Genomic DNA, 26439 nt, shown 5'->3' on the forward strand with positions numbered 1-26439 from the left:
ATATATATATATATATATATATATATATATATATATATATATATATATATATATATATATATATACTGTATATATATATATATATATAAAACTAAAATATTTTGAATAATAATAATGATACACAAATGTGTATCATCTTTACCAAAAGAATAGAAACAGCAATAAAATGAGAAATTTTGAGGGCAAATGAAGTTCCAAAAGACAGAAAATATACACCTTTGAATCTTGTATGTTCCCTGACATTGGTTGGAGCGTCCCCCAGGGGGGTACCCCACCTCCCGCCCAAAGTCAGCTGGGTTCTGCTTCAGTTCACCCAAAACCCTAATAGGGAAATGCGGTTGTTAAGAACGGATGGGGGTTTTGACCAGTTTGCGTTTGTAAAGCCACAGAAGTAGTAATGTTCTGTTACTTGGCTTTGGGTCTCCCTCTAGAGTTGTAAAATGTTAATGGCATGGTTTTCTCGACTCCAAACAAATACTCCAGAATTTCCTCAAATGAGCAAACATGTTCCGCAATTCCTGCAATTAAAGGAAAACGACCAGTGTAAATCTCTAAATAATTTTATGGATTCATATGTTTAAATAAGGAAAATAATTCATGACAGTGGGCTTTGGATTTTTTTTCCTACATCAGCAAGAGGAAGAGCCAAGCCAGACCAACCACATTTTTAACTTTTAAAATTTTTACTATGAATATATTGTTGTGTAGTTCTGATTTTCACTTCCTGTTAAATTGTTCCTTCTGTGCACTTTTTTTATGTTACAGCCTGAGTGTAAAATCAAATTGTTTTACTGCACACAACACTCCATAATGACAATAAGATTTTTTTTTTTTAGGTTGGCAAATATGATATCAAAAGGAACTGGGAAAAAAATCTATAATTATGTTTAATACATTTGCAAAAGTCTGAAAAATATGTTCACATATTCTGAGTGTGAGATTGGATGCAGGTAATTGATAGGCTATACTTCAACCCTTATGCGGTATTTTTTCCAATCCTTTGATCTCTCCAAGAAAGGGGTTTTACTACAAAGGGAAAACATTAAAAGAAGGCACTAGGGAGCTGAAATTTCACCCAGATGGTGACGATATGTCAAAGTTCAACATGTAGGAGGAGCTTGCCCTCTCTTGGTGAAAATATTCAGAGTATGATGTGGGAGAAAATGACCCAAAAATGGCCTAAATACTGCACAAACATTAAAAATGCAAAAATGTGCCAAACACTAAAAAACTCCTCCGTTGGGTGTATTTCAAAGTCAGCTCACAATTTTATGCAGGAAATTTAGCACAATGAAAATTAGAAGCGTTAAAGTTTGTCTGTCAAGATCATATCCTAAAAGTTGGCCATCCAGCGTCACCATGGCAACAAGAGCAATGTTTTCCCTTCCTTCTTATTACGAGCCAGCATACCATCAAAAGCAGTTTGAAAGCTTTTCATTTTACAGCCAAATCATAACATACGGTCACTTAAAACCTTCACGCGTGTCATTTGTGAACCCAGTGTCCCGGAGGCACGTTCACCCCCAACATGAAATCCACCAAGGACTACCCAGACGAGGTGATCAACTTTATGAGAAACCACCCCACCATGCACAACGCCGTGTACCCGGTACATAAACGGCCCCTGGTGGTCCGCACCAACGTGGACTACGAGTTTACCACCATCGCCGTGGACCAAGTGACGGCTGCCGACGGAAGCTACGAAGTCCTCTTCCTGGGCACGGGTGGGTGCAAAACGACATCATCCGCATTGTTTATTGTGATGAATATCGCGTATTGTTGGTATTATTACGTCGGTTTGTTCATGGATGCCCTTGTTGGGGGTTTCTACAAAAAAGATAAAAATGGATCCATCTCCAGAAGTAAATGAGGCTTTTCGGGTCAGGTTTCAAATTACAGTTGGCGGTGTGGATTAGGGTTTTTAGACAATGTTATTATCCCGACTCAACGTTTTACTGGAGGGTTACGGCTGGAAAACAGGCGGCGTTTTCCAGCCAGGGTTTTAAATGAGATTTTCACTTCTGGGTTGAATCAGCGTTTCAAGTTAGAATTTCAAATTAGATTCTCCATTCAGGATTAGCGGTTTCAGATGACGGTTTCAGTTGTGGCTCAGGGTTTCGAGTGAAGCTTTCAGTCCTAAGGTTTCAAATTAAGGTCTCGGTGGTAGAGTATGGTTTCAAACCAATGTCAGAGTCTGGGTCGAAGCTTCAAATTAGGATTTGAAACTAAAGTCTGCGTTTCGAGTTTGGGTTTGTAAATGAAGGGTTCCGGGGAGGATGAGACTCTCAACTTCACTCAGGGTTAAGTTTTATGTTGTGGTTTTAAGCCTTTGTTATCATTTCAAATTAGGGTTTCAAGCGATGGGTTGAGTTCCAAACTAAGATTTGAAGCCAAAATCGGTGTTCCTAATTCAGTTTAATTCAATTAAAGTCAAAGTCTGGGTTTCAAGTCAGGTGTACATTAGAGCAATGCTTCTCAAATAGTGGAGGGGGGCCCCCCTGGGTGGGTGCCAGGTCAAGCCATGTTTGATAAGCATTTCAAGGACTGAATATTATCTTGATGTTGTGTTTTCCAGATCGCGGGACGGTGCAGAAGGTCATCGTGTTGCCGCGAGACGACCTTCAGACCGAGGAGCTGGTTTTAGAGGAAGTGGAAGTTTTTAGGGTTTGTCACCTTACCCGAGTTCCTTTCGTCTTTGGAGTTTGAGGTGCGCAAGTCTGACTTCATTGGGTTTTTTTTTGTTTTTTTCTTATTTTTGGTAGGTTCCCACCCCGATCACCACCATGAAGATCTCATCCAAGCGCGTAAGTCGAAAGAATGTCTCGCATACGGCGACAGCGATGCAGACCGCGTCACTAAATGCTTCCTCCAACAGCAACAACTGTACGTGGCGTCGATAACGGGCGTGACTCACCTGGCGCTTCACCGCTGCGACGTCTACGGTGAGGTGTGCGCCGACTGCTGTCTGGCTCGGGACCCGTACTGCGCATGGGATGGAAAATCCTGCTCCAGATACTCGGCCTCGCAGAAGAGGTGCGTTTGTTGAAGTTGTCAAGCATTTGCACAAGAATTCCGTAAAACCTCTCACGCAGATAGTCCGTTCAACTAATCGCTATTAAGCAATGCGTTACAGTAATATTTAAAATTTTCGATTACATTTTGTCGTGAACAAAGATAATTGTGCAATATTCTTCATTCTATACGAAGAACCACTAATCTTATTGCAGTTTACACAAGGAAGCATGCACGGTTTATCTGTATTATACTGCCCTCTCGTGGTCGAGGCTTGCACTCCACAAGGAGGCGCATAAATGTCAGTTGAATCGAAACAAATGTTTCAAAAACGGTTTCACTCTTGAATTTCTATTGTCAGTACTTGGTGTGTTATTATGCAGCAAATGTGTCTTGCTCCTCATTGCTATGAAACAATTGAATATACTTTTTGTGCCGAATATATTAGATTTAGATACGAAGTGCCAGTAATTTGTACCTAGCGGAATCAATCATGTCGAAATGTCGGCTTCTAAAAGGCCTTTTGATCTTTGACCATCTCAGACGCAGCCGTCGTCAGGATGTCAAGTACGGCAACCCCATTCGCCAATGCAAAGGCTACAACTCCAATGGTGAGCAGAGAAATCACTTTTCACATGTACTGTATATAATAATAATAATACATGTACTGTATATAATGTACACCTGCACTACAAAATGACAATCGCATTATTTAAGTCATTATATCAACAATAGGGAATAAAATATGAGCACGACCAGGACTAGTCCATTGTAACGTGTCAGTGGAATGTGCTTTTAAACCGCAAACTTTTTTGCACATGTAATGTCTGACTTGCGCTACTTTACTAGATAAAAAGAATTGGTTTTCCCTAGAGGAACCATTCTGTATTTTACCATTATATGTTTTAAAGATCTCTACTTTTTTTTTTTTTTTTTTCCAGCCAATAAGAATACTCTGGAGACAGTTCAGTATGGCGTTGAGGGCAGCACCACGTTCTTGGAGTGCCAGGCCAGGTCCCCTCATGTTTCTCTCAAGTGGCATCTTCAGAAGGAGAACAGCGACAGAAGGAAAGAGGTGATTATGTCATTTTTTTGTAATCATGAATAGCTGCTATTATTACGCTATTTGTTTTGGTGGCATCCAAAGGCATTTTAGAAACACAAAACTCCTGATAAGTTTCTCAGAAAATAGTAATAGCAATGCTTATGCTAATTAAGATAGATGGCGCCGTACTTCAAGTGATTGTCAACCTTTTTTGAATGATGTGTATTTTTTTCAGCCAAGTACAGTACAGTACACCCAGTTCCTCTAACCATCACAAAGCATTGGAAGAAAAAAAAGGGACTTGAACCAACTTAGGAAGTTCATTTGATTAGGTCCAGAAGATAGATCAAGTAACAGTTTTTGTTGTTTTTGACTCATCTGCTAACAAAACAGCATCATCAATGACTCACTCATTTAAAACGAGATAAAACCATACAACAATTTGCAAAGGAGTCCCTGTAACACAATTGTGTAATACATTGTTTGATGTTCCAATTAATTTGCTCTTAACTAAAAAAAAAAAGCATACCAGTGCCATCACAGGCATCAAAGCATTCAATTAGCTTTGCAAATACTTGAAAAAACTCCTGTAAAACATCACGTACCCTTTAGGATTCTGTGGCAAGTCTCACTATCCAGTCTAGTCCGAACCGTCAGCATTTGTCCTCCGCCCTTGCAGATTCGCTCCGAGGGCCGCATCCTGAAGACGGACCAGGGCCTACTGATCCGCTCGCTGCAGCCGTCGGACAACGGCATCTACCAATGCACGTCCACAGAGAAGAACTTCAAGCACACGCTGGTCAGGCTGCAGCTGGTGGTGCTGTCCAGCCGCACCGTCAACAACGTCCTGGTGGAGACGGGCGCTCCCTCTTTGGCCCTCGCTCCGCTGCAGTCCAGCGCCTGGACGCCGAGCGCCGGCCAGTACAAAGACCTCCTGACTATCCTGAGCCAACCGGAGATGGGCCTGATCAACCAGTACTGCCAGGACTACTGGCAGCTGGGGGATGGCGGCGGCGGCGGCGGCGGCCTCGGGGACGGCAAAGCCAAGAGCCTGAAGGAGCTGAAGGAGCAGAAGAAGCCGCGCAACCGCCGGCATCGCGACGACCACGCCGGCCCCGCGGAGACATGAGGATCCAGAACCGAGTCCAGCACACTTCCCTAAATGCTACACGTTCCCTCTAATGTTGAGGAGCGACTCATAATGGACGCCATACAGCAGAAAGACTAAAAACTCTTGGATGAAACACACACAATATTTATTGTAGGTTGTAAAAAATATTTCTTTGTACCTATCTAGGGAAAAACATGTTTTTATGTGAATAGGTTGACGTTGTTATTCTAATGTTCTGATTAGTGTTACTGACCACGTGTACTATGTTTGAGGATGTCTTTTGTTTTATGTTCGGTGTTTTGGGAGCATCCACGCATGGACGAGAACTGAAAAGTGGAATTTGGGCGAGAAAGCTCCTCTTGAAAGCTGTTCCAAAACGGCACTAAAAGAACATTTTTCAGGACCGCGCAAATGCCCACAAATTTGTCCTCATGTTTCAACGCATAGCCACGATTTTCCTGAATCTTCTAACCTGTACACGTGCCATTTTTTTTAAATGTGACACCCGACAACAGGGGGGAAAAAAAATGTGCGTTCTTACTGCTAGTACGCAGTACATAGCTCTGGGTGCACTGCAAAATAATTGGTGTATGCAAGCAAATCTTCATTGAAATGCAAGAATCAGTTTCTCCTTTTCTAATTCATTTAAAGTTGTTCTCAAACTTTCGAACAGCAAGTACCGCCATCATGACCAACAAACACAGTAGTAGGATTAAATGTTCTTGAAAAACAGGACAAAGTATATTAAATATTATTGTAATTCACTAACATTATGCAGTTGGAACTTATTTTTTTTTTAAATATCATAGGCCACGTTGTGGTTATATAGTGGTTTATATCAGAGGGCCGTTACAATTGTGAAGTCAAGGAAATTTTAAGTACAGTATTTCCCTAGATTTGGAAATCGGAGGCCCGTAAAAAAAATATATATATATTGATAAGGGGGATTGGTGACCAAAACAGCGTGTTTTTTTCCCAGAAATATCTTAAAGTTGCAAGTTTGGTATTTTAAGTTAAGTATTTGGTATTTTGGTCAGAAACTTGAAGTCATAATTAGCATTTGGCGGGCCACATACAGTATAATGAAGTCCCGGGCCAGATCTGGCCCCGGCCTTTAGTTTAAAACCCATGATGTAAAGTAAGGCGTTAAGACAATGTCTGGTAAGGATTTCTTTTTAGGGTAACAATGCCAATTCAGTCAGGCATTTTTTTTAATGCATAAAATATAATTACGTAGAGCAAGGCTTTTTCAAAGCACAATGTATAATAAGGCATTTTGAAAACAACCTTGTCTACTAAGGCTTATTTTATTTAACTATGTATTGTCATTAGGTTCCCCCCCCCAGGAAAAATAAAAATCATCTCACACATGGTCATGTTTAAAAAAAAATGTCAGTTTCATAATGAAAACCATTTTACTTCAAACACACTAGATGATTTCTTGCCATGGTGCAAAATTAACTTGGGTTTAAATGGGTGAAATTTGCGGTCGTAGCAAAATAATTGTTTTAATTTGCAGTTGTTGTCGAACTTGTTACAGAAACCGAAGCAAATTTACCTCCATATTTCTGCAAATGTGAAAGTGAAGTAAGTGTCACACACATACACAGACACATGCAGCTGTACATAATTGAAAGTGAGTAGATTAGGATTGCTTAACCAGCCTTAGATTAAGGTCAGTAAGATCTGTGGGGTGAACCCATAAAGCTCTTTAGACAGCTCACATATAAACATTCTCTTCGTATATGTATCGACAAGGCTTTTTATTAACAAAAGTCTCCATTGGTACAGTGGTACCAACATTTAGTTTTCTTGTTTATGTAATTGTATAACACTGCCTCCCGGTGGTCAGGGTGGCCGAGCATACTGGAGGGAGCAGCACCATGAATTGGGTTGCGACATTAGGTTTTGAAAAAAAAATAAGGTTATGGTTACAAATGAGGCTTTTAAAACAAGGGTACGTTTCCGAATGAGGGTCAGGGATTCAAATTGGGTTTTGAAGCAGGAGTGGGGTTTAAGGGTGGGTTAGTGTGAGACAAAAGGTTAAAGATAGGGTTGGAAGGTGGGATGTTAAATTAGTGTTTCAAGTAGGTTAGTTTTTGATATTAGTGTTTCAAGTAGGTTGGTTTTTTGATATTAGAGGTCAGAGGTTGGGGTTTCAAGTCTGGGCTGAGGTTTCAAAGAATGGCCGGGTTTCCAAAGTATGTCGTCAAGCAAAGAGGAGTGTTCCAGATTAGAGGTTTGAAAGCCGAGGTTGGGGTTTGACAACAGAATCGGGGTTTCAAACGGAGATTAGTCAGGACTTCAAAATCAGGCTTTCGAGGTTTAGGGTGTGACATTTTTTGAAACAAAAGGTTAGGGCTTGGATGTGGGGGTAGGTAGGCTTTCAAGCCGGAGCCAGGATTCAGACTCGCGAACCGCGATGCGGCCGCGCTAACCGCTCGCTCGGACTTTTGCGAGCGACTGCACGCAGCCTCATAGCAGATAAGCACTTGAGCCGATGCTGATCTTCCGCTGAGCGCAGCAAAGTCCTCCTCAAGGCTCCCCGTCTGGTTCACCTACGGGCCCTGGCCCCGGCGCCCCCCAACCCCAACCCTCACCCTCAACCGCCGCCGTCCTTGCTCCCCATTGGTCGGCTTTCCCGTCAGGTGGACGGAGACGGCGCTGGCAATCCTCCCCTAAATCGGGCGGGAAAATACTCCCAAAGTTGTTGACCGCTGCCGAGTCAGAGCGGAGGGCCGATCCGCTTCTCGGTCGTTCCACTCAGCACTTTGGGCTTTGGCAGAGGGGCCCGAGCCGGAACCAGCAGCATGGGGGCGGGAGCGAGCGCCGAAGAGAAGCGCTCCAGGGAGCTGGAGAAGAAGCTGAAGGAGGACGCCGACAAGGACGCCAGGACCGTCAAGCTGCTGCTGCTCGGTAACGTTGGCCGGCGCTCGACCCGAAGGCCCCGTTGTGGAGCTGACCCCGGTTACAGTTTATGAACCCCGTTTACGTGGCCAATGAGTGATTTCAAAGAGCCGTAGACAAAGTACTAAAATATGTTCATCTGTAACTCAGTATTTCGCAAAAAAAAGGGAAATGTTGCATTTTAATGCTAGTGGCAAAAGTAAAAGGAAAGAAAAGCAAAAAATGTCACTGTATAACATTGAGTATAAAAATAGTAATTATACATTTATTTCTTTTCAAAGATGCAGATATTAAACAAAAAATATGAAAAATTTATGGGAAGCAATAACATAAAGCAATATTACGGCCTTAACATTTACATTTGTTTTAGGCGCTTCAACGAGGAAAAAGTATTTAATTCATTACATTGCTGCTCAAGTCTATTAATTTTTTAAATCTATTAATTTCTAAGTATTGCCGAATGAAAAAATGAATAAATCACATAACACAACTGTTCTTAAAGGTACCAGGTCATTCATTTGTATTTAGTCATTTTCCACCACCCAATTCTGGTCAAGTTCATGTTTTGTTTTTGTTTTTTTAAACCAATTTAGCAAAAAAAATAAATAAATAAATAAATTTTGAATTACATTACGTTCAACTTTTTTCCAACTAAATAATATTAATCTAGGAGCAGGAAAATTAAGCACAACTAATCTCTTTAACATTTAAAATATTGCTATTCTTAATCAAATAGTCACCCCCGACACGAGGGTATGCTTTTTATAGGTATACATACAGCGCAATCCATTGTGTTATTTATTGTGATCGTCACGGTGATGTAGGTCAGGGACACAAGCAGGAGGTTTGTCCTGTCATCAGCTTTGGAGCCGATTACATGTGCTGTAAGAAGCATTAAGAGCCATCCGCATTCTCCATATGAATAACATGAGCTCATTATCATCATTCCCTTGTCATGTATTATGTCCCTTTTGACAGTAAATATGTTTGTGTCACGTAGGTGCCGGCGAATCAGGAAAAAGCACAATTGTCAAACAGATGAAGTAAGAATTTCACATTTTTTCATAGGGTAGAAATCAGAACAGTTGATTAGGCGCACCTAGCCACCAAGAGCCGAAGGAATGACCGACTGGAATTTGTTTCCGGATCAGAGACGGCAGCTTTCTAATGTTTTGGTTATTCAGCCTCAAATCTTTGCGTTAGTGGGTCAAGGCAGGGGTATTGACTCCATCCGCAAAGGTCATTTATCCAAATGAGATCAATTTTGAAGAAATTAACCAAGATAGACAGTCGACACTCAAGCCGCGTTTCCACCGACGGTATCTTCTCGACGCTACTCTTCTCCGCTCTGCACCAAAGAAGGTTGCGTCTCAAATGTGGCCGCCACTCCACAGGAGCCCCCTTCGCCTCGCCGGTGACGTCATGTTAACAGTGACGGTAGCGAGAGTGCTCTGAACGCAATAACAAAAACAATGGCGAGGGCGCAAGGATTATCGTAGCTTTTTTTGGAGTATTGCATCAACTAGAAGACGATATTCATGTCCATCAAAGCAATGTTGCCATTAATGGCATCTTTTTTCCTGGGTGCTGCAAAATTAATGGCCTCCACAGTGTTGACCTCACATTTTGGAAGCGGCCTACTTGTTTTTGGAACCACAAAGCAGTAGGTGCCAGAAAAAGCGAGAAGGGTAGAGTATAGCCGGGTAGATCTCTTGGTGGAAACCGAGCCTTTGTCGAGTAGGGTGAATCACATAAGTTGAAAGAGGCTTAAATTCCGTTTTATTTCCTATCCGATGCGATGCAAGGAGATCTTAGCATAAAAGTTAGGTGGTTTCGAGGATTCGACATTCAAAAGCGTCCGGAAAGTCAATCTGGCACCGGTTTAAATTGATCAACACAAAATTGGGCGGATGTCTATCCAAACATGACGTATTTAGAAAGGTCGCGACGACTCACGCCCGAAATGGAACAGGAAGTTGTCACTTTGGTTTGAAAGAACAACTTTTACATGTTTCCAAAAAAAAATGTAGAGGTAATTCTGAAAACACTGGTACATGTTTTTATCGCGCAACAGATACTCACTGTTCGTTTTCCTAATCTGCAGAATTATCCACCAAGATGGTTACTCTTTGGAAGAGTGCCTGGAGTTCATTTCTATCATCTACAGCAACACCCTGCAGTCCATCATGGCCATCGTGAAAGCTATGAGCACGTTCGGCATCAACTACGGCCACCCGGATCAGCAGGTGGTAGAAAACGGCTGCAAAAAAACACCGCGGGTCCCTACCGATGTGTTGACCCTCTTTTTGTTTGTTTTGAATGCAGGACGACGCCAGGAAACTGATGCATCTGGCGGATACCATCGAGGAGGGCACCATGCCCAAGGAGCTATCCGACATTATCCTGCGCCTGTGGAAGGACTCGGGCATCCAGGCGAGCTTCGACCGGGCTTCCGAGTACCAGCTAAACGATTCGGCCGGATAGTAAGCGCGCCGTGTCCCAAACCTAAGATGCAAGCTGTAAAAAGATAAAAAAAAATATATTCAAGCTGCTTCCCTTCTCTCTCTCTTAGTTACCTGAATGACTTGGAGCGTCTGATCCAACCGGGTTACGTGCCCACTGAACAGGATGTGCTACGATCCAGGGTGAAAACCACCGGCATCATCGAAACCCAGTTCTCCTTCAAAGATCTCAATTTCAGGTAAAGTACATCCCCGGAAATTTTGAACCGGAAGCTTCTCCTGAGACTTCTCTCTGGACTAGAAACATTTCTAGGAATTAGGACCTTCCCAGGGTACAAAAAAAACATCTAGGAGTATAATAATCTTTTCTGGGGACTGGTACCTTCTTTCAACTTGTCTCGGGACTAAAACCTACATTCTGGACTTGCCACGAGAACCTTCTCTGGGATAAGGACTTTCTCCTAAGAGAACCTTTACTTCTCTTGAAAATATTAACTTGTCTTGGAACAAGACCCGTTTCAGGACGAGAACTAAAGTGAAGCTTTTTCTGGGGAATAAAAGCTTCAATCAAGACTAAAGCCTTCTCCCATGAACAGTATTTGTATTCTGAAGTCCAAGTTTTGCTAAGTACGAGAACTTGCTTTGGGGACTAGAACCTCCTCTTAAAAGTAGGACCTCCACTCAGGATTTGAACCATCTCCTGGAAATAGTACTTTTAAACAACCTTAGACCTTTCTTTCAAGACCAAAAACTTTCTTTCAGGACTGGAACCTTTTTTGTTTTTCTTGAGACTAGAACCTTCCTCGGGAACCAGAACATTTTCTTGACATTAGAACCATTTCTGACTACTTCAACCTTCTCTTAGTACTAGGGCAATTTCTGCTATATCCAATATGGCTCAGCCATATCACATATGTATCCTGAGTCCTTTTTTTATTTTGATGTCTGTCTCTGGGCCTCTCCACAGGATGTTTGACGTGGGGGGTCAGAGGTCAGAGAGGAAGAAGTGGATCCACTGCTTCGAAGGGGTCACCTGCATCATCTTTATTGCTGCTTTGAGCGCCTACGACATGGTGCTGGTAGAAGACGACGAAGTGGTAAGACATTTTGTGCCTTCAAAGTGGCATACTCACATACCAATTTTGAACTTCATCAATTATTATTATACGGTTTTATAAAACTAACAATAATCACGGGTCTCCCGTCTCATTCCAGAAGAATAAGTCTGTCTTTGTAAATACTGAACGGGCTTAACATTTACGATTGCTGCCCTCATTGGATATCTGATCGTAATGCTTTCGTTGACAATCAGAATGAAGTGAAATGCTCAAATCCCTTCTGATTATTAGTACATACGAACCCTGCTAGATACCGTAAATTTTGGACTATGAGCCACACCGGTATATGAGGGTTAGGGGGAGCAAAAAAAAAAAACAACAACAACAAAAATAAATACATTTTTTGTCACTAATAATAAGCCATACTCGATTACATCGATTACATTTTCAAGTGTGGGTTTGAGTTTAAAAATTGTTTCGTTTGGAATTTGGGTCCATTCGCTAACAAAGCCAATTGTGCCAGCTGGACGGATGGCTGGATGTGCACCGTGAATACCGTCTCTTTGATCCACAGAACCGAATGCACGAGAGCCTGCACCTGTTCAACAGCATTTGCAACCATCGCTATTTCGCCACCACCTCCATTGTCCTCTTCCTGAACAAGAAGGATGTATTTCTGGAGAAGATCAAGAAGGCTCACCTCAGCATGTGTTTCCCCGACTATGATGGTGAGGCCTTAGTAACCAAGTAAAACTGACTTAGTACTCCAGTAGATTTAGCTACGCTACATTATACCCTTGACTTTTGTATTACGGCAAGTTTCGGGCTGCATTGTTTCACATACACGCATGCATGGATAAAATGCATACATAAATGTGTGCGCAAGCGCATGTACACAAACACACACACACACACACATATTTCAAATGGATGGCGCCTAGTACCTGGAATAGGCTCCGGCATGCATTCGGCCCTCGGCGGTTAAGATAATGGATGCATACATGAAAAGTTGGAATAGTATTTCTACTTTTCCCGCTCTGTTTTTAGTTTTTTTTACACAAGTATGGTTAGATACTTTTACTACTACACACTGTGAGTAACCTGAAGTCAAATGTCCTTTCGCATCGTCTCCTTCAGGACCCAACACCTACGAGGATGCCGGTAACTACATCAAAGTGCAGTTCCTGGACCTGAACATGCGTCGAGACGTTAAGGAGATCTACTCACACATGACCTGTGCCACTGACACAGAAAATGTCAAGTTTGTGTTTGACGCCGTCACCGACATCATCATCAAAGAAAATCTGAAAGACTGTGGCCTCTTCTGAAAGATTTTCAGACGTGAGTCCAATCAGGGTTTTACGTTGGAATGCGGGTGTGTTTTCAAAGGTTTCCAAGCTCGGTTTAGGATTTCCGACTGGTTTGAAGCCAGAAAGTTCGAAATTAGGTTAGGGTTTGAAATGTGATGTCAAGATTAGGGCTCGTTTCATATTTGTTTCACAGCAAGGTTATGGATATTTGAAGTTAGGATTTCAAGTCAGGGTTAGGGTTTCAAATTAGGTGCACAAGCTCTTTTCCCCCTTTTAATTTGTTTTTTTCTTTCTTTTTCAGAATTGTGTTCATATTCCTCTCTGTGTACACCAACTACAGAGAACAACAAACTGTCTCCTCCAAACACAAGTAAGAAGTTGTAGTTTTGACTTCTGTGGACTGAGAAAAATGATAAACCATGAGAATTTCCTCCTCTTGCATTTTTTTTCTTTTTTTTTTTCTTTAGTGGAGCTAACTTGCCCTATGCAACATGTAGCAAAGACATCCAAAAAAGGCTTCTCTCCGAGATGCAAATATGCAATTGAATTAAACTAATTTAACTGGCTTTGTGTAACCATGCCATAGATTTTACTAAAAATGTACTCATTTTCCATTTAAATGTGAAAGCCTGCAACACAGATGAACAGTCCCATGCTGACATTAATGAGTAAAGCAAAACTCCACAATTAAAGCTTCCGTAGAGAACAGATGATGTGTACTTTATTCTTTTTGTTTTAATGAGGAAAAAAAACAAAATAAAGAAAGCAATGTTTGCGTTGCTGTTGAACCTTCTTCTGAATGCTCTTTTGTGGTGGGTGGAGGACACGTCCAGGCAATTGGGGTGTGTTCGGGCTTTAGGTTTAAGAAAATGTATTCTAAACAGAAAACTAAGGGTAGGGTTTCAAATAGGGGCTTCAAGTCCATGTAAGGCTTTCATGTTTGAGTTTTAACTCAATGTTAGGCTTTCACATTAGAGAATTAAGACAGTTTGAAGACTTAGATTTGGGTTTCAAGTCTGGGTTAGGTCTTCAAACTGTCTCTGTATGTATACACACAAGCTGTAGACCCCAAACTGACAGCTATACACTCAAGGGTGCTCTGGTTCCCCTTGCAGCAAGTTTAATCAGCAAATAAACATAAAAATATGCAACTTAAAAAATTTATATTTATATATAATTTATAATACGTCGTTGCCTTACAGGCAATAACTAAGACATCATTTTGTGAGTTGTTGTTCATTATTTGCTTTGTCTTAAGCCCTGAGACAATTGTTGCAGAAACCTAGGAATTACAAAGCATCTTGTAAATCACAAAAATTAAAAAAAAAATCACATAGCAAAATTGTCACATAATCTATGGCTTGAATTAGTATTGTAAACATCTGTGAATAACACAAACATGACTGAAGGCACTTTTAAAACAGTGGTCAAAAGCAGATGTTTGCATTTGATTCTATACATTATTACACAGAAGAAAGAAAAAGGCAAGAATTAAACAACATAAGCAGGCAAAATTTCGAACGGGGATGAAGCCCTTGTGGAAAGTACAAACAGGCACTGAATTCATGAGTCTCGCTGTGTTAGAATAGCTGCGTTTCCTGATATACACACACATGCGCAACCGACTGACAAATCTCACTGATGAAAAAATTTGAAGTTATGGTCCAGCAGAAAACTCCCACTTCATGCGTTGGTCAGAGTGCACCCAAGTAATCGGCACTCAGAGCAGTCCTACCATTTGATCGATTTGCCTCATGTAGACACTCTTCAGGGGCAACGTGTAGCGCCGCGCTTCGGGGATCCGGATGCACTGCGTGGCAAAACGTGATGAGAGCGTGACCACGGTTCGGATCAAAATCGATCATGAGAAATGTTTTGTTCAGTAATTGTCATCGTACAAAATTAAAATGCGACCACATCAAAAAAAAAAAAAAGCAGCAACCACTAAAATGGGGATCTTACATTGCTGGCGTTCCGAAAAGGCTGCTCGGTTGTCGTCGTCTGCGGCGGCGCGTCGTCTTCACGCAGACATTCGCCGCTCCATCCTTTCTCCCGGAAGCGCTTGTCCACAGGCATCACGTGGCCCTCGGTGGTGAAAATGTACTTGTTACCCGATTTGTGAAGCGGGTTGTCCTCATCGAACAGCTGCAGTTGAAACAACAACAAAACACATTCAAGAGAGTTTCAAACTGTGGATTTGTCAGCCGTAGCGCATACCAGATAAAGATATTTGCAGGTCTCGCTGAGGAAGAAACTCTCCATGCGATCCTCTTTGGATTTGTGCACAACATGATGAAGCGTGGCGTAGCCGCATCTGCAAATAACATGCGACGGACACGTCAATACGTAGGCGATACAAAAATGGGAACTAATCGCACTGCATTGCACGCACCTGACTTTGGTATTTTGTTCAAGGCTCTGAAGAATATCCATTCCGACATGCAAGTAAAAAGGATTTTTGGTCGCCTGCAGAGTGAGAAATGACAATAGATATCCATACTCCATATTATTGGTTGAAATTTGGAAGAGTATGTTTTGAGTATGTACGTATGAGTATGTTTTATTTGGACGGACGGACACCGCTCTCACTCGCATGCATGTCATACAAGTGATGGCGGATTACCTGGTAGAGCAGATAGGTGGACTCTACCAGCTCAGGCCTGAGCGGGTAAAAAAGGACATCAGGTGCCTTCCGCTGCCAGTTGTACCTCTCTGGTAAAGCCCCAAAGCGCTTCCAGATGGCGTAGTAGAAGGCATGGAGGCAAATGGCATTTTCAACATCACCATTTAGCACCTAATAAAATCAAAATAAAAAAAAAGCTCCAGCCAAAATTGCTTTTGTTAATCACAAATTTTGCGATGCCCACGCTGACCTGTAGGCCCGGAAAGAAGGCCTGCAGGGAGTCTATCCACGTGTTCATGATCTCGCCACTCATCATGTTCACGTTGACGTAGATGGGCGGGTCGCCTTCTCCTTCGTTGCACGACTCTCGCCTACGGGAAGGTAAAAATGCGGCTAACCGGGCAAATGGCAAGATGAGAATTTTGAATGCGTCGCGTGCAGGGATCCCTCACCCTCGCCTCAAGTGGTTCTGGATGCTGGCGTAAGCGGCTTGAAACATGGCGTAGTCTTCCTTCTCCCCGAACAAAATGTACGACTTGAGAAGATACTCGTAGAAAGAGTCCATACCGGCGCCCAGGCCGCTCTGCTTGCCCACCCAGTGGCCCGTTTGGATGTTGACGATGTTGCCTGATAAGATGAATGAAAGACAATTTGACAAATCAGTACGTGTGACTCCAAAATCTCAAGAGTCGGATCAAATGACGGACCATTAACCCTCTTACTCCTGAACCGTCGTACTCCGGTCCACAAGGGCCCGCGATTTGCTTGTTTTCAGGTACGAACTCGGTGACGAAACTAAGCGAGGAGACGGTCGTTTTCTCGGATTGGGAGAGTAGTTGTGAGCAGGAATAATGTGTGAGTGGGAGAAAACACAATTTTGGAGCTATTTTTGTGAGGAAATGACTTTGTAACGTGGTTAAAAGTGCAAAAAAGTTGAATCTGCATGATATAATGTAATATGGGAAATATTTGAGAATGAAACGCTTTGAATCGGTTGAGAAATGTGACGAAGAGGTGAGTATGTAAAATCTCTTCTAGTCTGACAGTAAAGCAGAAGGAAAAATTGGGTATTTTTGAATGTGGAAGATATTTCCAAAATATCACAAATGAGCTTGATTCTTGAAGGTGTTTTGGTTTGAATCAATTAAATATGTAGAGATATGAAAGGATGAGCTAAATTAGAAAAACAATCTATTTCAATAGAATTACTTTCCTGTAAAAAGGGGAATTTTGAGAAAAGTACAATGTGAAAAATTGTGTGGACGCTACTGAACTTTCACACAATTAAGTTTTTGGACACCATACTTACATTAACACTAATTTATGTGACGATGTTTAACGTGATTGCACTTTTATTACTGGAAAAAGAAAAAACAGAAATCATCAATTGATTCCATTCTATTCGATTGAACAAAGCCCCTAAAGAGGGAAACCTGGAACCCGCTCGGGTTATTTGAAATGCCACCAAAAGCATTTGACGAAGGCCGTACTGTACCGAGCAGACCAGTTTGGCTGTTCCTGAGTTTCCAGAGGGCTCTGACAGCTCGGCGAGCCACGGACTCAAACGTGGAATCCCCGGTCAAGCGGCTGAGAATTCCAAACTCCACCAGCAGAGACCCGGCTCCCGCGGTACACGTCTCGTTAACGCTGCCGGACGGGACTCCGGTTTTTAGATTCACCTGCCGAAGAAGAGATCATTCAAGAGGAATAAGGGAAAAGTAAATGTGAGGGCACAAGATGTATGTATCGAAACGCACTCTGGGGTAGGGGATGCCCGTGCTGGTGTTCTCAAAGGCGGGCAGCAGGCGCACGGCCAGGTCGTGAGCCAAGTGCAGCAGCTGGTTGTCGTAGCCCTCAAAGCTCACCCTTCCGAATGGATGCTTGGAGTCCGTTAGCAGGATGTGAGCCGAGATCAGGCTGCCCAATATCCTTCATCAAACAAGACCAATAAAATCATTCAAGGATTATGCATTTTTTTCCAAAAAAGTGCAAAGAGACTGAGAAGTCCATTCCGAAACGTTCAACTTGTGTTTTAGGTGGAGAATGGTGGATTTTGAGGTAGGATCATTCTCCTGTTGTAGAAGCAATTCTCTTACCAGCTTCAGATTTTTTTTCCAGACACTGTGATGTTTTCTTCCAGAATCTGTTGGTATTTCAGGGAATCTGTTTTTCCCACCACCTGAGCAATTTTTCCTGTCCCACTGGCTGCAATACAGCACCAAATCATGAATCGTCTACTGCTATATTTAGCAGCTGGCAAGGTGTTCCTTTTCATGAAAGGTGGTGGCACTTTTTTTTTCCTCCAAACATACATTTGCTTATTGTGGCCAAAGAGTTCAAAATAAACTTCATTAGTCCGCAGCATTCATTTCCAGAAGTCATCAGGCTTCTGTAGATGTTCTGGTTGCATGTTTTTTTTCTATTGTATTTTGTGATGAAGATGCAGGTAAGGTTTTCTTCTGCACTTTTCCAAGAAGGTCCTCTTGGAGCAAGTATCACCGCACAGTGGAAGGGGGTAATATCATTCCTGAGTTTTCTAAATCCGCCCCCTGCAGGTTTCTTTCAGTTACGGAGAAACTTGTTTCTACACTTTGCACATGACGATAAGGTCAAATGTGGATTTGGATTCACCTTTCTGAACCGCCTACTGATCCCTCAGGTAGTTAGTCTTCCAGATTTTATCTTGACCTCCATAGCTTCTCTCACTTGCCATCTCACCTGAGCAAGGCTCTGGACTGCAATCAATTTAGGTGCACAGGCACCTAAAGCACCTAAATTAGCTGGTAGCACTCGTGCTACCGGCTAATGAGTGCAAACCAGTAAAACTTGCTATCGTTGAGATGCTATTGACAATGTTGGTGTATTATTTTTGCACTGGTATGCTCAAGGAAAAAAAAAAAAAGACTTGTTGGAACCAACACAAAAATTTCATCTCGGGCTGAGGTCTTCATCTAACAAAATGTGTATTATTCTGCTAGTGATTTTTTTAGCAGGTACCTGATGTTGGCCTCAAAAACCTGCACTGTCGAATCCTTGTCAAAAGACACGGTGTCGATAACCAGCTCGACAGCCCGTCGGAACTCTGTGACATTTCCAAGCACCTAAAGGAGGAACCTCGAATGAGATCAATCAAATTCAATCAAATTCCAAAGACATTAATCACTAAACAACATCTGCCCAGACTATGTACTGAAACAGTATGTGAATGTCATACCAGAAGGGTGTCCAAGGCGTCAATGAGCGTCAGCGAGTAGTTTCCCAGAACGTCATTGATGTTGATGTTAGAGCTGTAATTTCAAATAAACACTCATTGTTACTTGACCGTCCCCATTCGGCCCCGTGCTGATCGACAATCGCGGGTTAAGAGATGGACCATCTGCGGTCCACTTGGCTGGACTGTGGGAAGCCCAATGGCTTTGCCTGCTGTCAAGATATCACTGCATTATATAACACAATATGTTTTCTGTAATCTATATTGTGTATCTGTATGTCTGTATTTTGTACATGCAGCATCCACTTCAACCTGTGGGTCTGGAAGGGGGCTCCTCCCACCTGGGGTCCCTTCTGAAGGTTTCTGATTTTCCCCAAATTGGGGTTTTTGAGTTTATCCTTCCCCTTCTGGGAGCTTTGACAGGGGATGCTGTTGTGTACCTTACACCGATTGATGTGGAAGTTGATGTGTTACTTACGTTTTGTTGCATTCACTGAGCATTTTTTTGTTTTCCAACAATAACCCTTTTTCATTTGTATTTATATGTGCTCAAAATAAAAATTTAAAAAACGGAGGACACTTGTACTTGGTATGTTCCAGCAATAACCCTTTTTCATTTGTATTTATATGTGCTCAAAATAAAATTTAAAAAAACGGAGGACACTTGTACTTGGTATGTTCGTGGTGATACTTATGTCAATTAATTACGATGAATGTGTGAATTTTTCTTTAATTGTAGGCGATGTGTAGTTCCCCATTAATATTCATTAATTTCACAGATGCCCATTTTTTTTTCGCCACCCCAAAATGACACTTGGATATTATCTCCGCCACTGCCAATGCAAATAATGTCAACTCACGGGTTGAGTACGTCAGGACCCCTGCCTTCGCAGTCAATTGGGTTGAGTTCATCTTTGGGGAAGGCATATTTCATGTAGTTGTCATAACCAAAGTAGAACATTTCTCTGGCCTTCTCCTTCATCGTGGTTTTGAGCGTCCCGGGGAAGGAGCTATATCTGCGGACGTAATCGTCCTTGTTGCCGTCAAAGAAGCTCAGGTAGGACCTCTTCGGAGACTCCTCCGCCACCATGGTACAGATCCCGGTGGTCTCTTCATGTTTGTAGCCGCTGACCCGCTGGGACCACGAGTCGCCGCCTTTCTTCTCCCCGATCGAGGGCTTCTCTGCGCCGCCGCCGCCGCCGGAGTGGCTCGTGCCCAAGCTAACGTACGCCCCGAGTCCAAAGGCGAGCCACAAGCTGACAGACAGTCTCACCACCAACAGACCGACTACTAACGACCGCCATTGCATCTTTGCTCCGACTCGCTGTTTAAACGCATACTTTTGTGCACGTTGACCAGCGCGGAACGAACCAAAGAGACGTCTTGGAGTCTACCGCAGACAGCTGCTGCGCTTCGGTACAAGTGTCCGTTTCGCACGCTTCCTGTCAACAAACCAGGCCCTCCCAATATCCGGACGTGTGATTGGATTTCACGTTGTGACGTCAAAACAAGTTCGTTCAATGATTAGTCCCAAAAGCTGTCAAACACGTGGGTCGTGTTCAGCAACACTGCCGACGTGTTTCACATGCGAGCCAATAAGAACAGCCTATTGCGTGACGGGCGCTCGGCGTTGCCTTCACCTACACCCGGGATGGACGGGTTTTGCTTCATTTTATTTTATTTTGGGGGTTCTACTTAAAATGCAGTAAATTTGACTTCCCTCTCTTCACAAAGTGCTAATCTACGAGAGGGCCCGCCAGCGGCCAATGAAGGACAATAAAACTAACTCCAGGCTTTCTTACGTCATGTCTACGCAGTCGTTTTTTTTTTTATTAAAAAAATGCCATACGTAATTATCCTACGTCCTTGTATTAGTCTTTTTAAATAGCCTATTACAGGAATAGTTGCATGTCATTTTAATAAACATTTTAAACATTTTAAAAACCCTATAATTACCTTATTTCCTTGTAGGAGTCATTTTTAATAAAAGTCCTATACATAATTACACTACGCCCTTGCATGGGTCTATTTGTACATAAACAAATAGTCTACTATTAGAGGAATAGTTGTATGTATCTTTTTGTTTTTAATAAACAAAAGCCCAATAATTATTTCCTTGTGTGAGTCATTTTTTAAATAAACAAAAGGCCTATTATTACAGGAAGTTATTTTTAAATAACTTATAATATACAGAAATCCTATTCTTGGGTGAATTAATCGTCATCATTAATCATTTTCAGACTAAAAGCAGTAAAATGACCGAATTACAGTTAACTTCATTTAAAAACATTACGAAAAAAAATGATCCACCCCTCCAGTTGTCCAGACCTTTAAGGAAAAAAAATCGAATATAGTTCACATATTAAAAAGCAAGCCTTTAATTTAATCCACTGAAATGATTGGTGCCTTTTACCCCCTTCTTTGTACACACCTTGCATGCCGTGTTGCTTCAGATGAAACATTTGTGCAAGGCACTTTAAATTTCGCCACTCACACGGCGCAAAAAGGATTGCAAGGCGGCTTACTTTTTACAAAGCAAAGTACAGTATACATGACAACACAACCCTGCAACAGGCGTCCTTTTTTGATCATTCAGACTTTAAATAGAATCACATATTCATACGCGCAATTGCTGTTAAAAATCATACAAGCTGATACTAATATTCATACAGACTTGCGTGGCTGCATAATTATCACAAGTAATATACACGGAGAGAAAAATGGATCAGCAAAAAAAAAAAAAAAAAAAAAAAAAAGGCTGCTTTACCATTTAAAGAAAAACATAAGTCACATCGTACAAATTTACAGAACAAATAATGCCAATTACAAGTCATTCATTTTGTTTCAGGAAAACATTTGAGAGTAGTGCATTCCTAAAAGTTGGAGGGTGAAGTGATGCAAATGGAACAAAGAAAAAAAAAAAAAAGCAGAAGAGTGCATCTGGTGAGTTAAGGACTCGTCCAACGTGGCATGACGGTTACATGGCAAACAGCTGGCATCAACAACTCCCCCTTATTGTTTTCAACTCCTCCGGGACTTTGAGTGCTGAATGAGCCACTGAAGGGTGATATCTGAGCACACACAGAAAATAAACATTCTGTATGATTTAATTGTTTTGAAAGATAGGACTTGATCACCGCATCAACTCACCAATGTTGTCTTTTTCTTTGCAAGAAACAGAGTAGCAGCATATCTCTCTGTCCTGAATGGCTGCCAGATTCCTACAAAAGGAGAAGGGCTCATTTGGACAAATAAAAACAAAAATATGAACAATGCTTGAAAATTGTGCTGACCACACTCTTAAAATTGGGATTTTTGCCAAGTTTGAGCCCAACTCGTCAGAAATTGAACTTACATTTTCTCAATAAGCTGTTTTTCATCTAAAGCAGAGGGCAGGTCTCTTTTGTTCCCCAGTACCAAAACCTAGAGAGATAGACAAGTAACGCTTTGTGGAACAGGATGTCATACGGCAAGGGGCCGGTGTGAAAAAGAATACTCACGGGGATCCCTTGCAACTGAGGTTTGTCTAATAGATTGTGAAGCTCATTCCTCGACGCCTCCACCTTATCTCGGTCTGCTGCATCCACCATGTATCTGGAAAGGAGCAGCATGGTCAATTTCGTGGCTTCGGAACACCCAACTTTCACTGTTTTAGGACTCACACACACAAGTAAAGAACCTATAAAGATGTATGTCAATGATTGATGAAAGTGTGTCGAAATTATGAAAAAAAGATTCATGGAGCGAATGTCGAACGACATGTAAAAGCGAGCTATGCAGTGAGACATGACTTTTTTTGTAATTGCATCATGCTACTGTCATTATTACAGTTACAAAGGTATGATTGTCCTGATTTTGCTTATATTTTAACTCTTGTATGACAACAATATTCAACAATACATTGGCAAAGCGTTCGCTGACTGCTCCCAAGGAGGGAAATCTGAAACACATTTAACCCGATTTGACATTTGACCCACATTTGACATGCTGATGAATCTAGAACCCAGGAGAATCCTAGAAGCTAGGAACCCCCTGCACCTTTTGTTAAAATTTTAAAACAAAGCTGGCCTATTGTCTGTCTCTATATATATAAAAATGTCTGGATAAAATTACAAGGAAGCCCTTCAGCATGTCATACATTTGAAAAGATTTTTTTTTAGCAAGTTATGCTTAAAGGAATTTCAACCAAACAAAGTTAAATTAAAAGTTATATAAAAAAATAACATAATAATTTGCGAGCAATATTTTTCATTTTACTAAAAATGAACTTTAACTTAATAGTCTACTTGACTACTAATCATGGCGAATGAGCTCTGAAAAACTATCGATCTATCACTAAACAGAAGGGTCTTATAAAATGGTATAGTATAAATCACAGGGTAAGCAAGCACAGCACTACACTTACACAATAGCGTTGACCCCTCGACAGTAGCGCTCCCACATGCTCCGGAACCGTGGCTGCCCTCCGATGTCCCAAATCTACACAGAAAATGCATTGCCAATTTATAAGGCTTCCTGTCTGTAAAAACAACACAGATGGATTTAAAAAAAAAAAAGGAAGCTAGAAACACAGACCTTGATGGTGACATTTCCTTTAGTGACCTTCCTCATATTGAAGCCAACGGTGGGAATCATGTCTTCGCTGAAATGGCCTGACTGAAAGGAGACACGGAAAATAAATGTTCACATTTTGCTGACTGACAGGGGTGAATTTAACAAATATATTTGATCCTTAACAATGGGTGAAATTCACAAACATCTGACAACTCATGCGTTTTCTTTGGCGCTTTTCTTAGTTACACTGAACAAAACATATACTGTGTCGGAAATAACTTTGATAATCTGCTCTCATTTGCTATTTTTTTTTCTCCATCACTCCACCACATATGGGTGGTTCAATTCTTTTGGCCTGCTCGAGCACGACATCTAGTGTTCAAACAGACACACATCACAACCACGCACAAACAACACATGACCACACGTGGTCACCTGACGCAGATAAGTGGAAATGAATGCAACGGTCTTATGACTGGAGGAAGTCCCACAAGCATTGCCAGGGTGGAACAGAACCCCAATCAGAACAACCATTTTAGGGTTAAGGTCTTTCACATGACTAACAAGAAGGTGTTCCCCTGCCATTCTTTTATATGCAGTAGAGTGTAAATTGTAGTTCTTCTTGCAGGGTTATAATGAGTGTAATACATTAAATTAACATTAAGCATGTGTAGCAGAATATCACATTAAAACAGATCATGACTATTAAGTGACTACTGTGCTAATAAAAAGCCATCACAGAGGTTGCAACGGCTGGAAATTAACACATGCCCATTTCAGCAACAAGAGGTTATGTGTGCATCATGTAAAATACGTTTTTTTTTAAAATAGATTGTTGTATTCGTCACAACTAAGAATCAAGTTTCTCTCATGGCCATCTCAGTCCCTAGACCTAAACCACATTGAAAACCTGTGTGTTGGGGGGGGGGGGGGGGGGGGGGGGTAGACCCAAGTGGCTGGATTATTTAGAGAGTTTGCGGAATTGCCATCGATTCCTTTTTCTGTATTCTACCCTCTGTAAAACACAGAAGATTAGAAGATCTTCCGTTTACAGAGGAGGGTTGTACACAGTACTGACATCAAGTGTCCAAATAGTTGTGACACACATGATTTGTTGTAAAAGAAATGACTTCATGTGGCGAATAATTGTGGCGCACATGATTTGTGTAAATGAATTGACAATGTGGCGAATAATTGTGGTGCACACGATTTGATGGAAATGAATTGACAATGTGGGACAACATTTGATAAAATTTCTTCTAACAACGACTATTGTTGTAAAATGCTGACTTTATTCTTGTAAATACAAAATGACTTGTTTTAATCTAAACACTACCAAAAGTGACTTGAAACTTTAAACTACTCTCAAAATTACACATCTTTATTATTGTTATATTACTTGTATGACTAAAAAATAACTACGTTTTTTCAAAACATATTTTTACATTATAATTTTACAAATGTAATCTTTGTTGAATACATACATACCACGCATATATGCTGATTTCACAAAAATACTACCGTCTCAAAAATTAAATCTTGAGTTTTCTTAAAAATAAAACAAAAAATGACAACAAAAACTACTTTCTCTCCAACATAAAACAATTCTAAAAAACATTACACCTTTCATCTATTTTCCCTAAGAATAATATTTAACATACATCTGTAATAAACATTTACTCAGATGTTTACATGAAAAATATGCATGTTGCTAAACAAGATATTACTCGTCTTAAAACATTACATATTACACATAAAATGAAAAAATACTGGTGTATTTTAAATGCTACAGTTAATGCTCATACCATCAATCCATTTTTTTAACCACTTGTCCTCAAGAGAAGGTCGCCAGCTTGTTGGTGCCTATCCCAGCTGTCCGGAGTACCCGTGCAAACCAGTCTGCTACGCTCTAATTCTCGTAACACAGACTTAACTTTTCAAATGCTGTAAATAGTAATAATAAACTCTTCAAATGCTGCAAAGAGTAGTAATAATAACGTTGATTGTCTGCACTTTATTATTAAATAAACATGGGATTCATTATCCAAAGACATACATTATTCGCGTTATCTAAGGTAAAAGGGAATATATAGCAATCAAATATTTAAAAATATATTATTTTTGTATAATAGACACTCTGTATAAAAAAAACCTCAGGAATGTGTTTTTTTAAAGTGAAAATGCGATGCGTACGTTTAGGTTCTTTAGTCCTCGTCATAAACGCAAAGCCAAACCATTTTAGCCTTGTCGTGCTAGACATCCTAGCCCATTCAATTCCTTGCAAGCAATTAAGATTTTGTTTTTCTTCAATTAAAATGCACATTTTTATAATGAGAGCAAAACCGCAGCGGGGTAAAATACCATGTTTGACCCGGATAAACACAGATGAGGACGACTTCTCCCTTGTCATCGTTCCCTCATTATTATCGCTAATGCTAATAGCATTAGGCTAGTTAGCCGTAGCTAACAGGTGGAGACTTACGGCGATTACATTGACGAACGTCGTTTTTCCCGAATACTGGAGCCCGACCAGGGTCAGCTCCATTTCCTCCTTCCAAAAGAGGGACTTGAACCAGTCGAGAAGCCGGTTTATTAACGCCAGCATCTTGGGAAGTCGGTGGTGGTTCACGTCTCCCCTCCCTGTCAAATGTTTTGCTGGGCTTTTCCAGATTGGGAGGGGACGAAGAACGGGGGGAGTGGGAGGAAGCCAGGTCGTCATGTGATCACAAGTCTAGGGAAACGTCACGGATTTATAAACGAATAGACTAGCGATCGGCCCTTCACGGTTGAAGCTAGTTGAGCCCTCTTACGTTGCCACGATTACTGTGATGTGTTGGAAGTTGGTAAGTTTTGTCGCCGAGAACACAATCTGTGTGTTTTCTTAACCCGAGGATAGCAGTGAAATGTTTCCCGATGGGCTAAGGGCTTTGCTTTCATATCATTGTTGATGGTTGCGAGTATGGGCCTTTTAGTTGAGCACTTAGATACTTACACAAAGAGAACATTTCAAATTGCATCCTGCTTCCCCATGTTATATGTGTGTTAAACATTTTTCTGTGGAAAATTTATTCATGATCATTTCTTTTTGGAAAAAGGTCTGACACTTTATTTTGTTTTTTCGTTGGTTTTTTTTTTCGATAAATATC

General features: G+C 41.3%; 4 protein-coding genes across 4 annotated transcripts in view; 2 read left to right on the plus strand and 2 right to left on the minus strand.

Moving 5' to 3' along the window:
- The window catches only part of sema3fa (sema domain, immunoglobulin domain (Ig), short basic domain, secreted, (semaphorin) 3Fa), a 57258-nt gene extending 51463 nt beyond the window's left edge, over positions 1–5795 (plus strand). Inside the window, exons 13-19 of the mRNA XM_088423196.1 lie at positions 1502–1724; positions 2576–2664; positions 2763–2804; positions 2876–3033; positions 3556–3623; positions 3954–4087; positions 4737–5795. Of these exons, the coding sequence (XP_088279322.1) occupies positions 1502–1724; positions 2576–2664; positions 2763–2804; positions 2876–3033; positions 3556–3623; positions 3954–4087; positions 4737–5186 (1164 nt within the window). The 3' untranslated portion in view covers positions 5187–5795. The remainder of the gene's footprint in view (positions 1–1501; positions 1725–2575; positions 2665–2762; positions 2805–2875; positions 3034–3555; positions 3624–3953; positions 4088–4736) is intronic.
- A 2037-nt stretch (positions 5796–7832) lies between these two features.
- Positions 7833–13697, plus strand: gnat1 (guanine nucleotide binding protein (G protein), alpha transducing activity polypeptide 1). Its single transcript, XM_088423198.1, has 9 exons — positions 7833–8084; positions 9076–9118; positions 10180–10321; positions 10401–10558; positions 10648–10776; positions 11505–11634; positions 12170–12323; positions 12733–12936; positions 13207–13697. The coding sequence occupies exons 1-8, from the start codon at positions 7979–7981 to the stop codon at positions 12921–12923; spliced, it is 1053 nt and encodes a 350-aa protein (XP_088279324.1). The 5' UTR covers positions 7833–7978; the 3' UTR covers positions 12924–12936; positions 13207–13697.
- On the minus strand, positions 13593–20180 carry edem1 (ER degradation enhancer, mannosidase alpha-like 1). The gene is made up of 12 exons (XM_088423197.1): positions 19600–20180; positions 18743–18815; positions 18526–18629; positions 17286–17457; positions 17024–17207; positions 15981–16155; positions 15779–15899; positions 15529–15699; positions 15298–15371; positions 15123–15219; positions 14868–15050; positions 13593–14715 (listed from the first exon to the last, which is right to left on the minus strand). Exons 1-12 carry the CDS (start codon positions 20046–20048, stop codon positions 14626–14628), a joined length of 1893 nt encoding a protein of 630 aa, XP_088279323.1. The 5' UTR covers positions 20049–20180; the 3' UTR covers positions 13593–14625.
- Positions 20181–21093: 913 nt separating this feature from the next.
- arl8ba (ARF like GTPase 8Ba) lies at positions 21094–25997 on the minus strand. The gene is made up of 7 exons (XM_088424195.1): positions 25776–25997; positions 23315–23395; positions 23145–23218; positions 22240–22333; positions 22095–22162; positions 21890–21960; positions 21094–21810 (listed from the first exon to the last, which is right to left on the minus strand). The coding sequence occupies exons 1-7, from the start codon at positions 25896–25898 to the stop codon at positions 21761–21763; spliced, it is 561 nt and encodes a 186-aa protein (XP_088280321.1). The 5' UTR covers positions 25899–25997; the 3' UTR covers positions 21094–21760.
- Between the last annotated feature and the right edge of the window lie 442 nt (positions 25998–26439).

Source organism: Hippichthys cyanospilos, chromosome 9 (genome assembly GCF_059441005.1).
Source record: "Hippichthys cyanospilos isolate Australia breed blue-spotted pipefish chromosome 9, RoL_Hcya_1.0, whole genome shotgun sequence".
In the NCBI taxonomy this organism is placed as follows: Eukaryota; Metazoa; Chordata; class Actinopteri; order Syngnathiformes; family Syngnathidae; genus Hippichthys; species Hippichthys cyanospilos.

What these genes read in the sequence shown, in the direction of transcription:
- arl8ba (XM_088424195.1), bottom strand. Translation starts at nt 25,898, where the DNA reads ATGCTGGCGTTAATAAACCGGCTTCTCGACTGGTTCAAGTCCCTCTTT. An exon ending in AAGGAAATGTCACCATCAAG is followed by an intron (nt 23,219 to 23,314) that starts GTCTGTGTTTCT and finishes TTTTCTGTGTAG; the next exon opens with ATTTGGGACATCGGAGGGCA. An exon ending in CAAAGAAAAAGACAACATTG is followed by an intron (nt 21,811 to 21,889) that starts GTGAGTTGATGC and finishes GTGTGTGCTCAG; the next exon opens with ATATCACCCTTCAGTGGCTC.
- gnat1 (XM_088423198.1), top strand. Translation starts at nt 7,979, where the DNA reads ATGGGGGCGGGAGCGAGCGCCGAAGAGAAGCGCTCCAGGGAGCTGGAG. An exon ending in CTAAACGATTCGGCCGGATA is followed by an intron (nt 10,559 to 10,647) that starts GTAAGCGCGCCG and finishes TCTCTCTCTTAG; the next exon opens with TTACCTGAATGACTTGGAGC. An exon ending in TTCAAAGATCTCAATTTCAG is followed by an intron (nt 10,777 to 11,504) that starts GTAAAGTACATC and finishes GCCTCTCCACAG; the next exon opens with GATGTTTGACGTGGGGGGTC.
- edem1 (XM_088423197.1), bottom strand. Translation starts at nt 20,048, where the DNA reads ATGCAATGGCGGTCGTTAGTAGTCGGTCTGTTGGTGGTGAGACTGTCT. An exon ending in CAGAACCACTTGAGGCGAGG is followed by an intron (nt 15,900 to 15,980) that starts GTGAGGGATCCC and finishes ACCTTCCCGTAG; the next exon opens with GCGAGAGTCGTGCAACGAAG. An exon ending in CCTTCTTTCCGGGCCTACAG is followed by an intron (nt 15,700 to 15,778) that starts GTCAGCGTGGGC and finishes TGATTTTATTAG; the next exon opens with GTGCTAAATGGTGATGTTGA.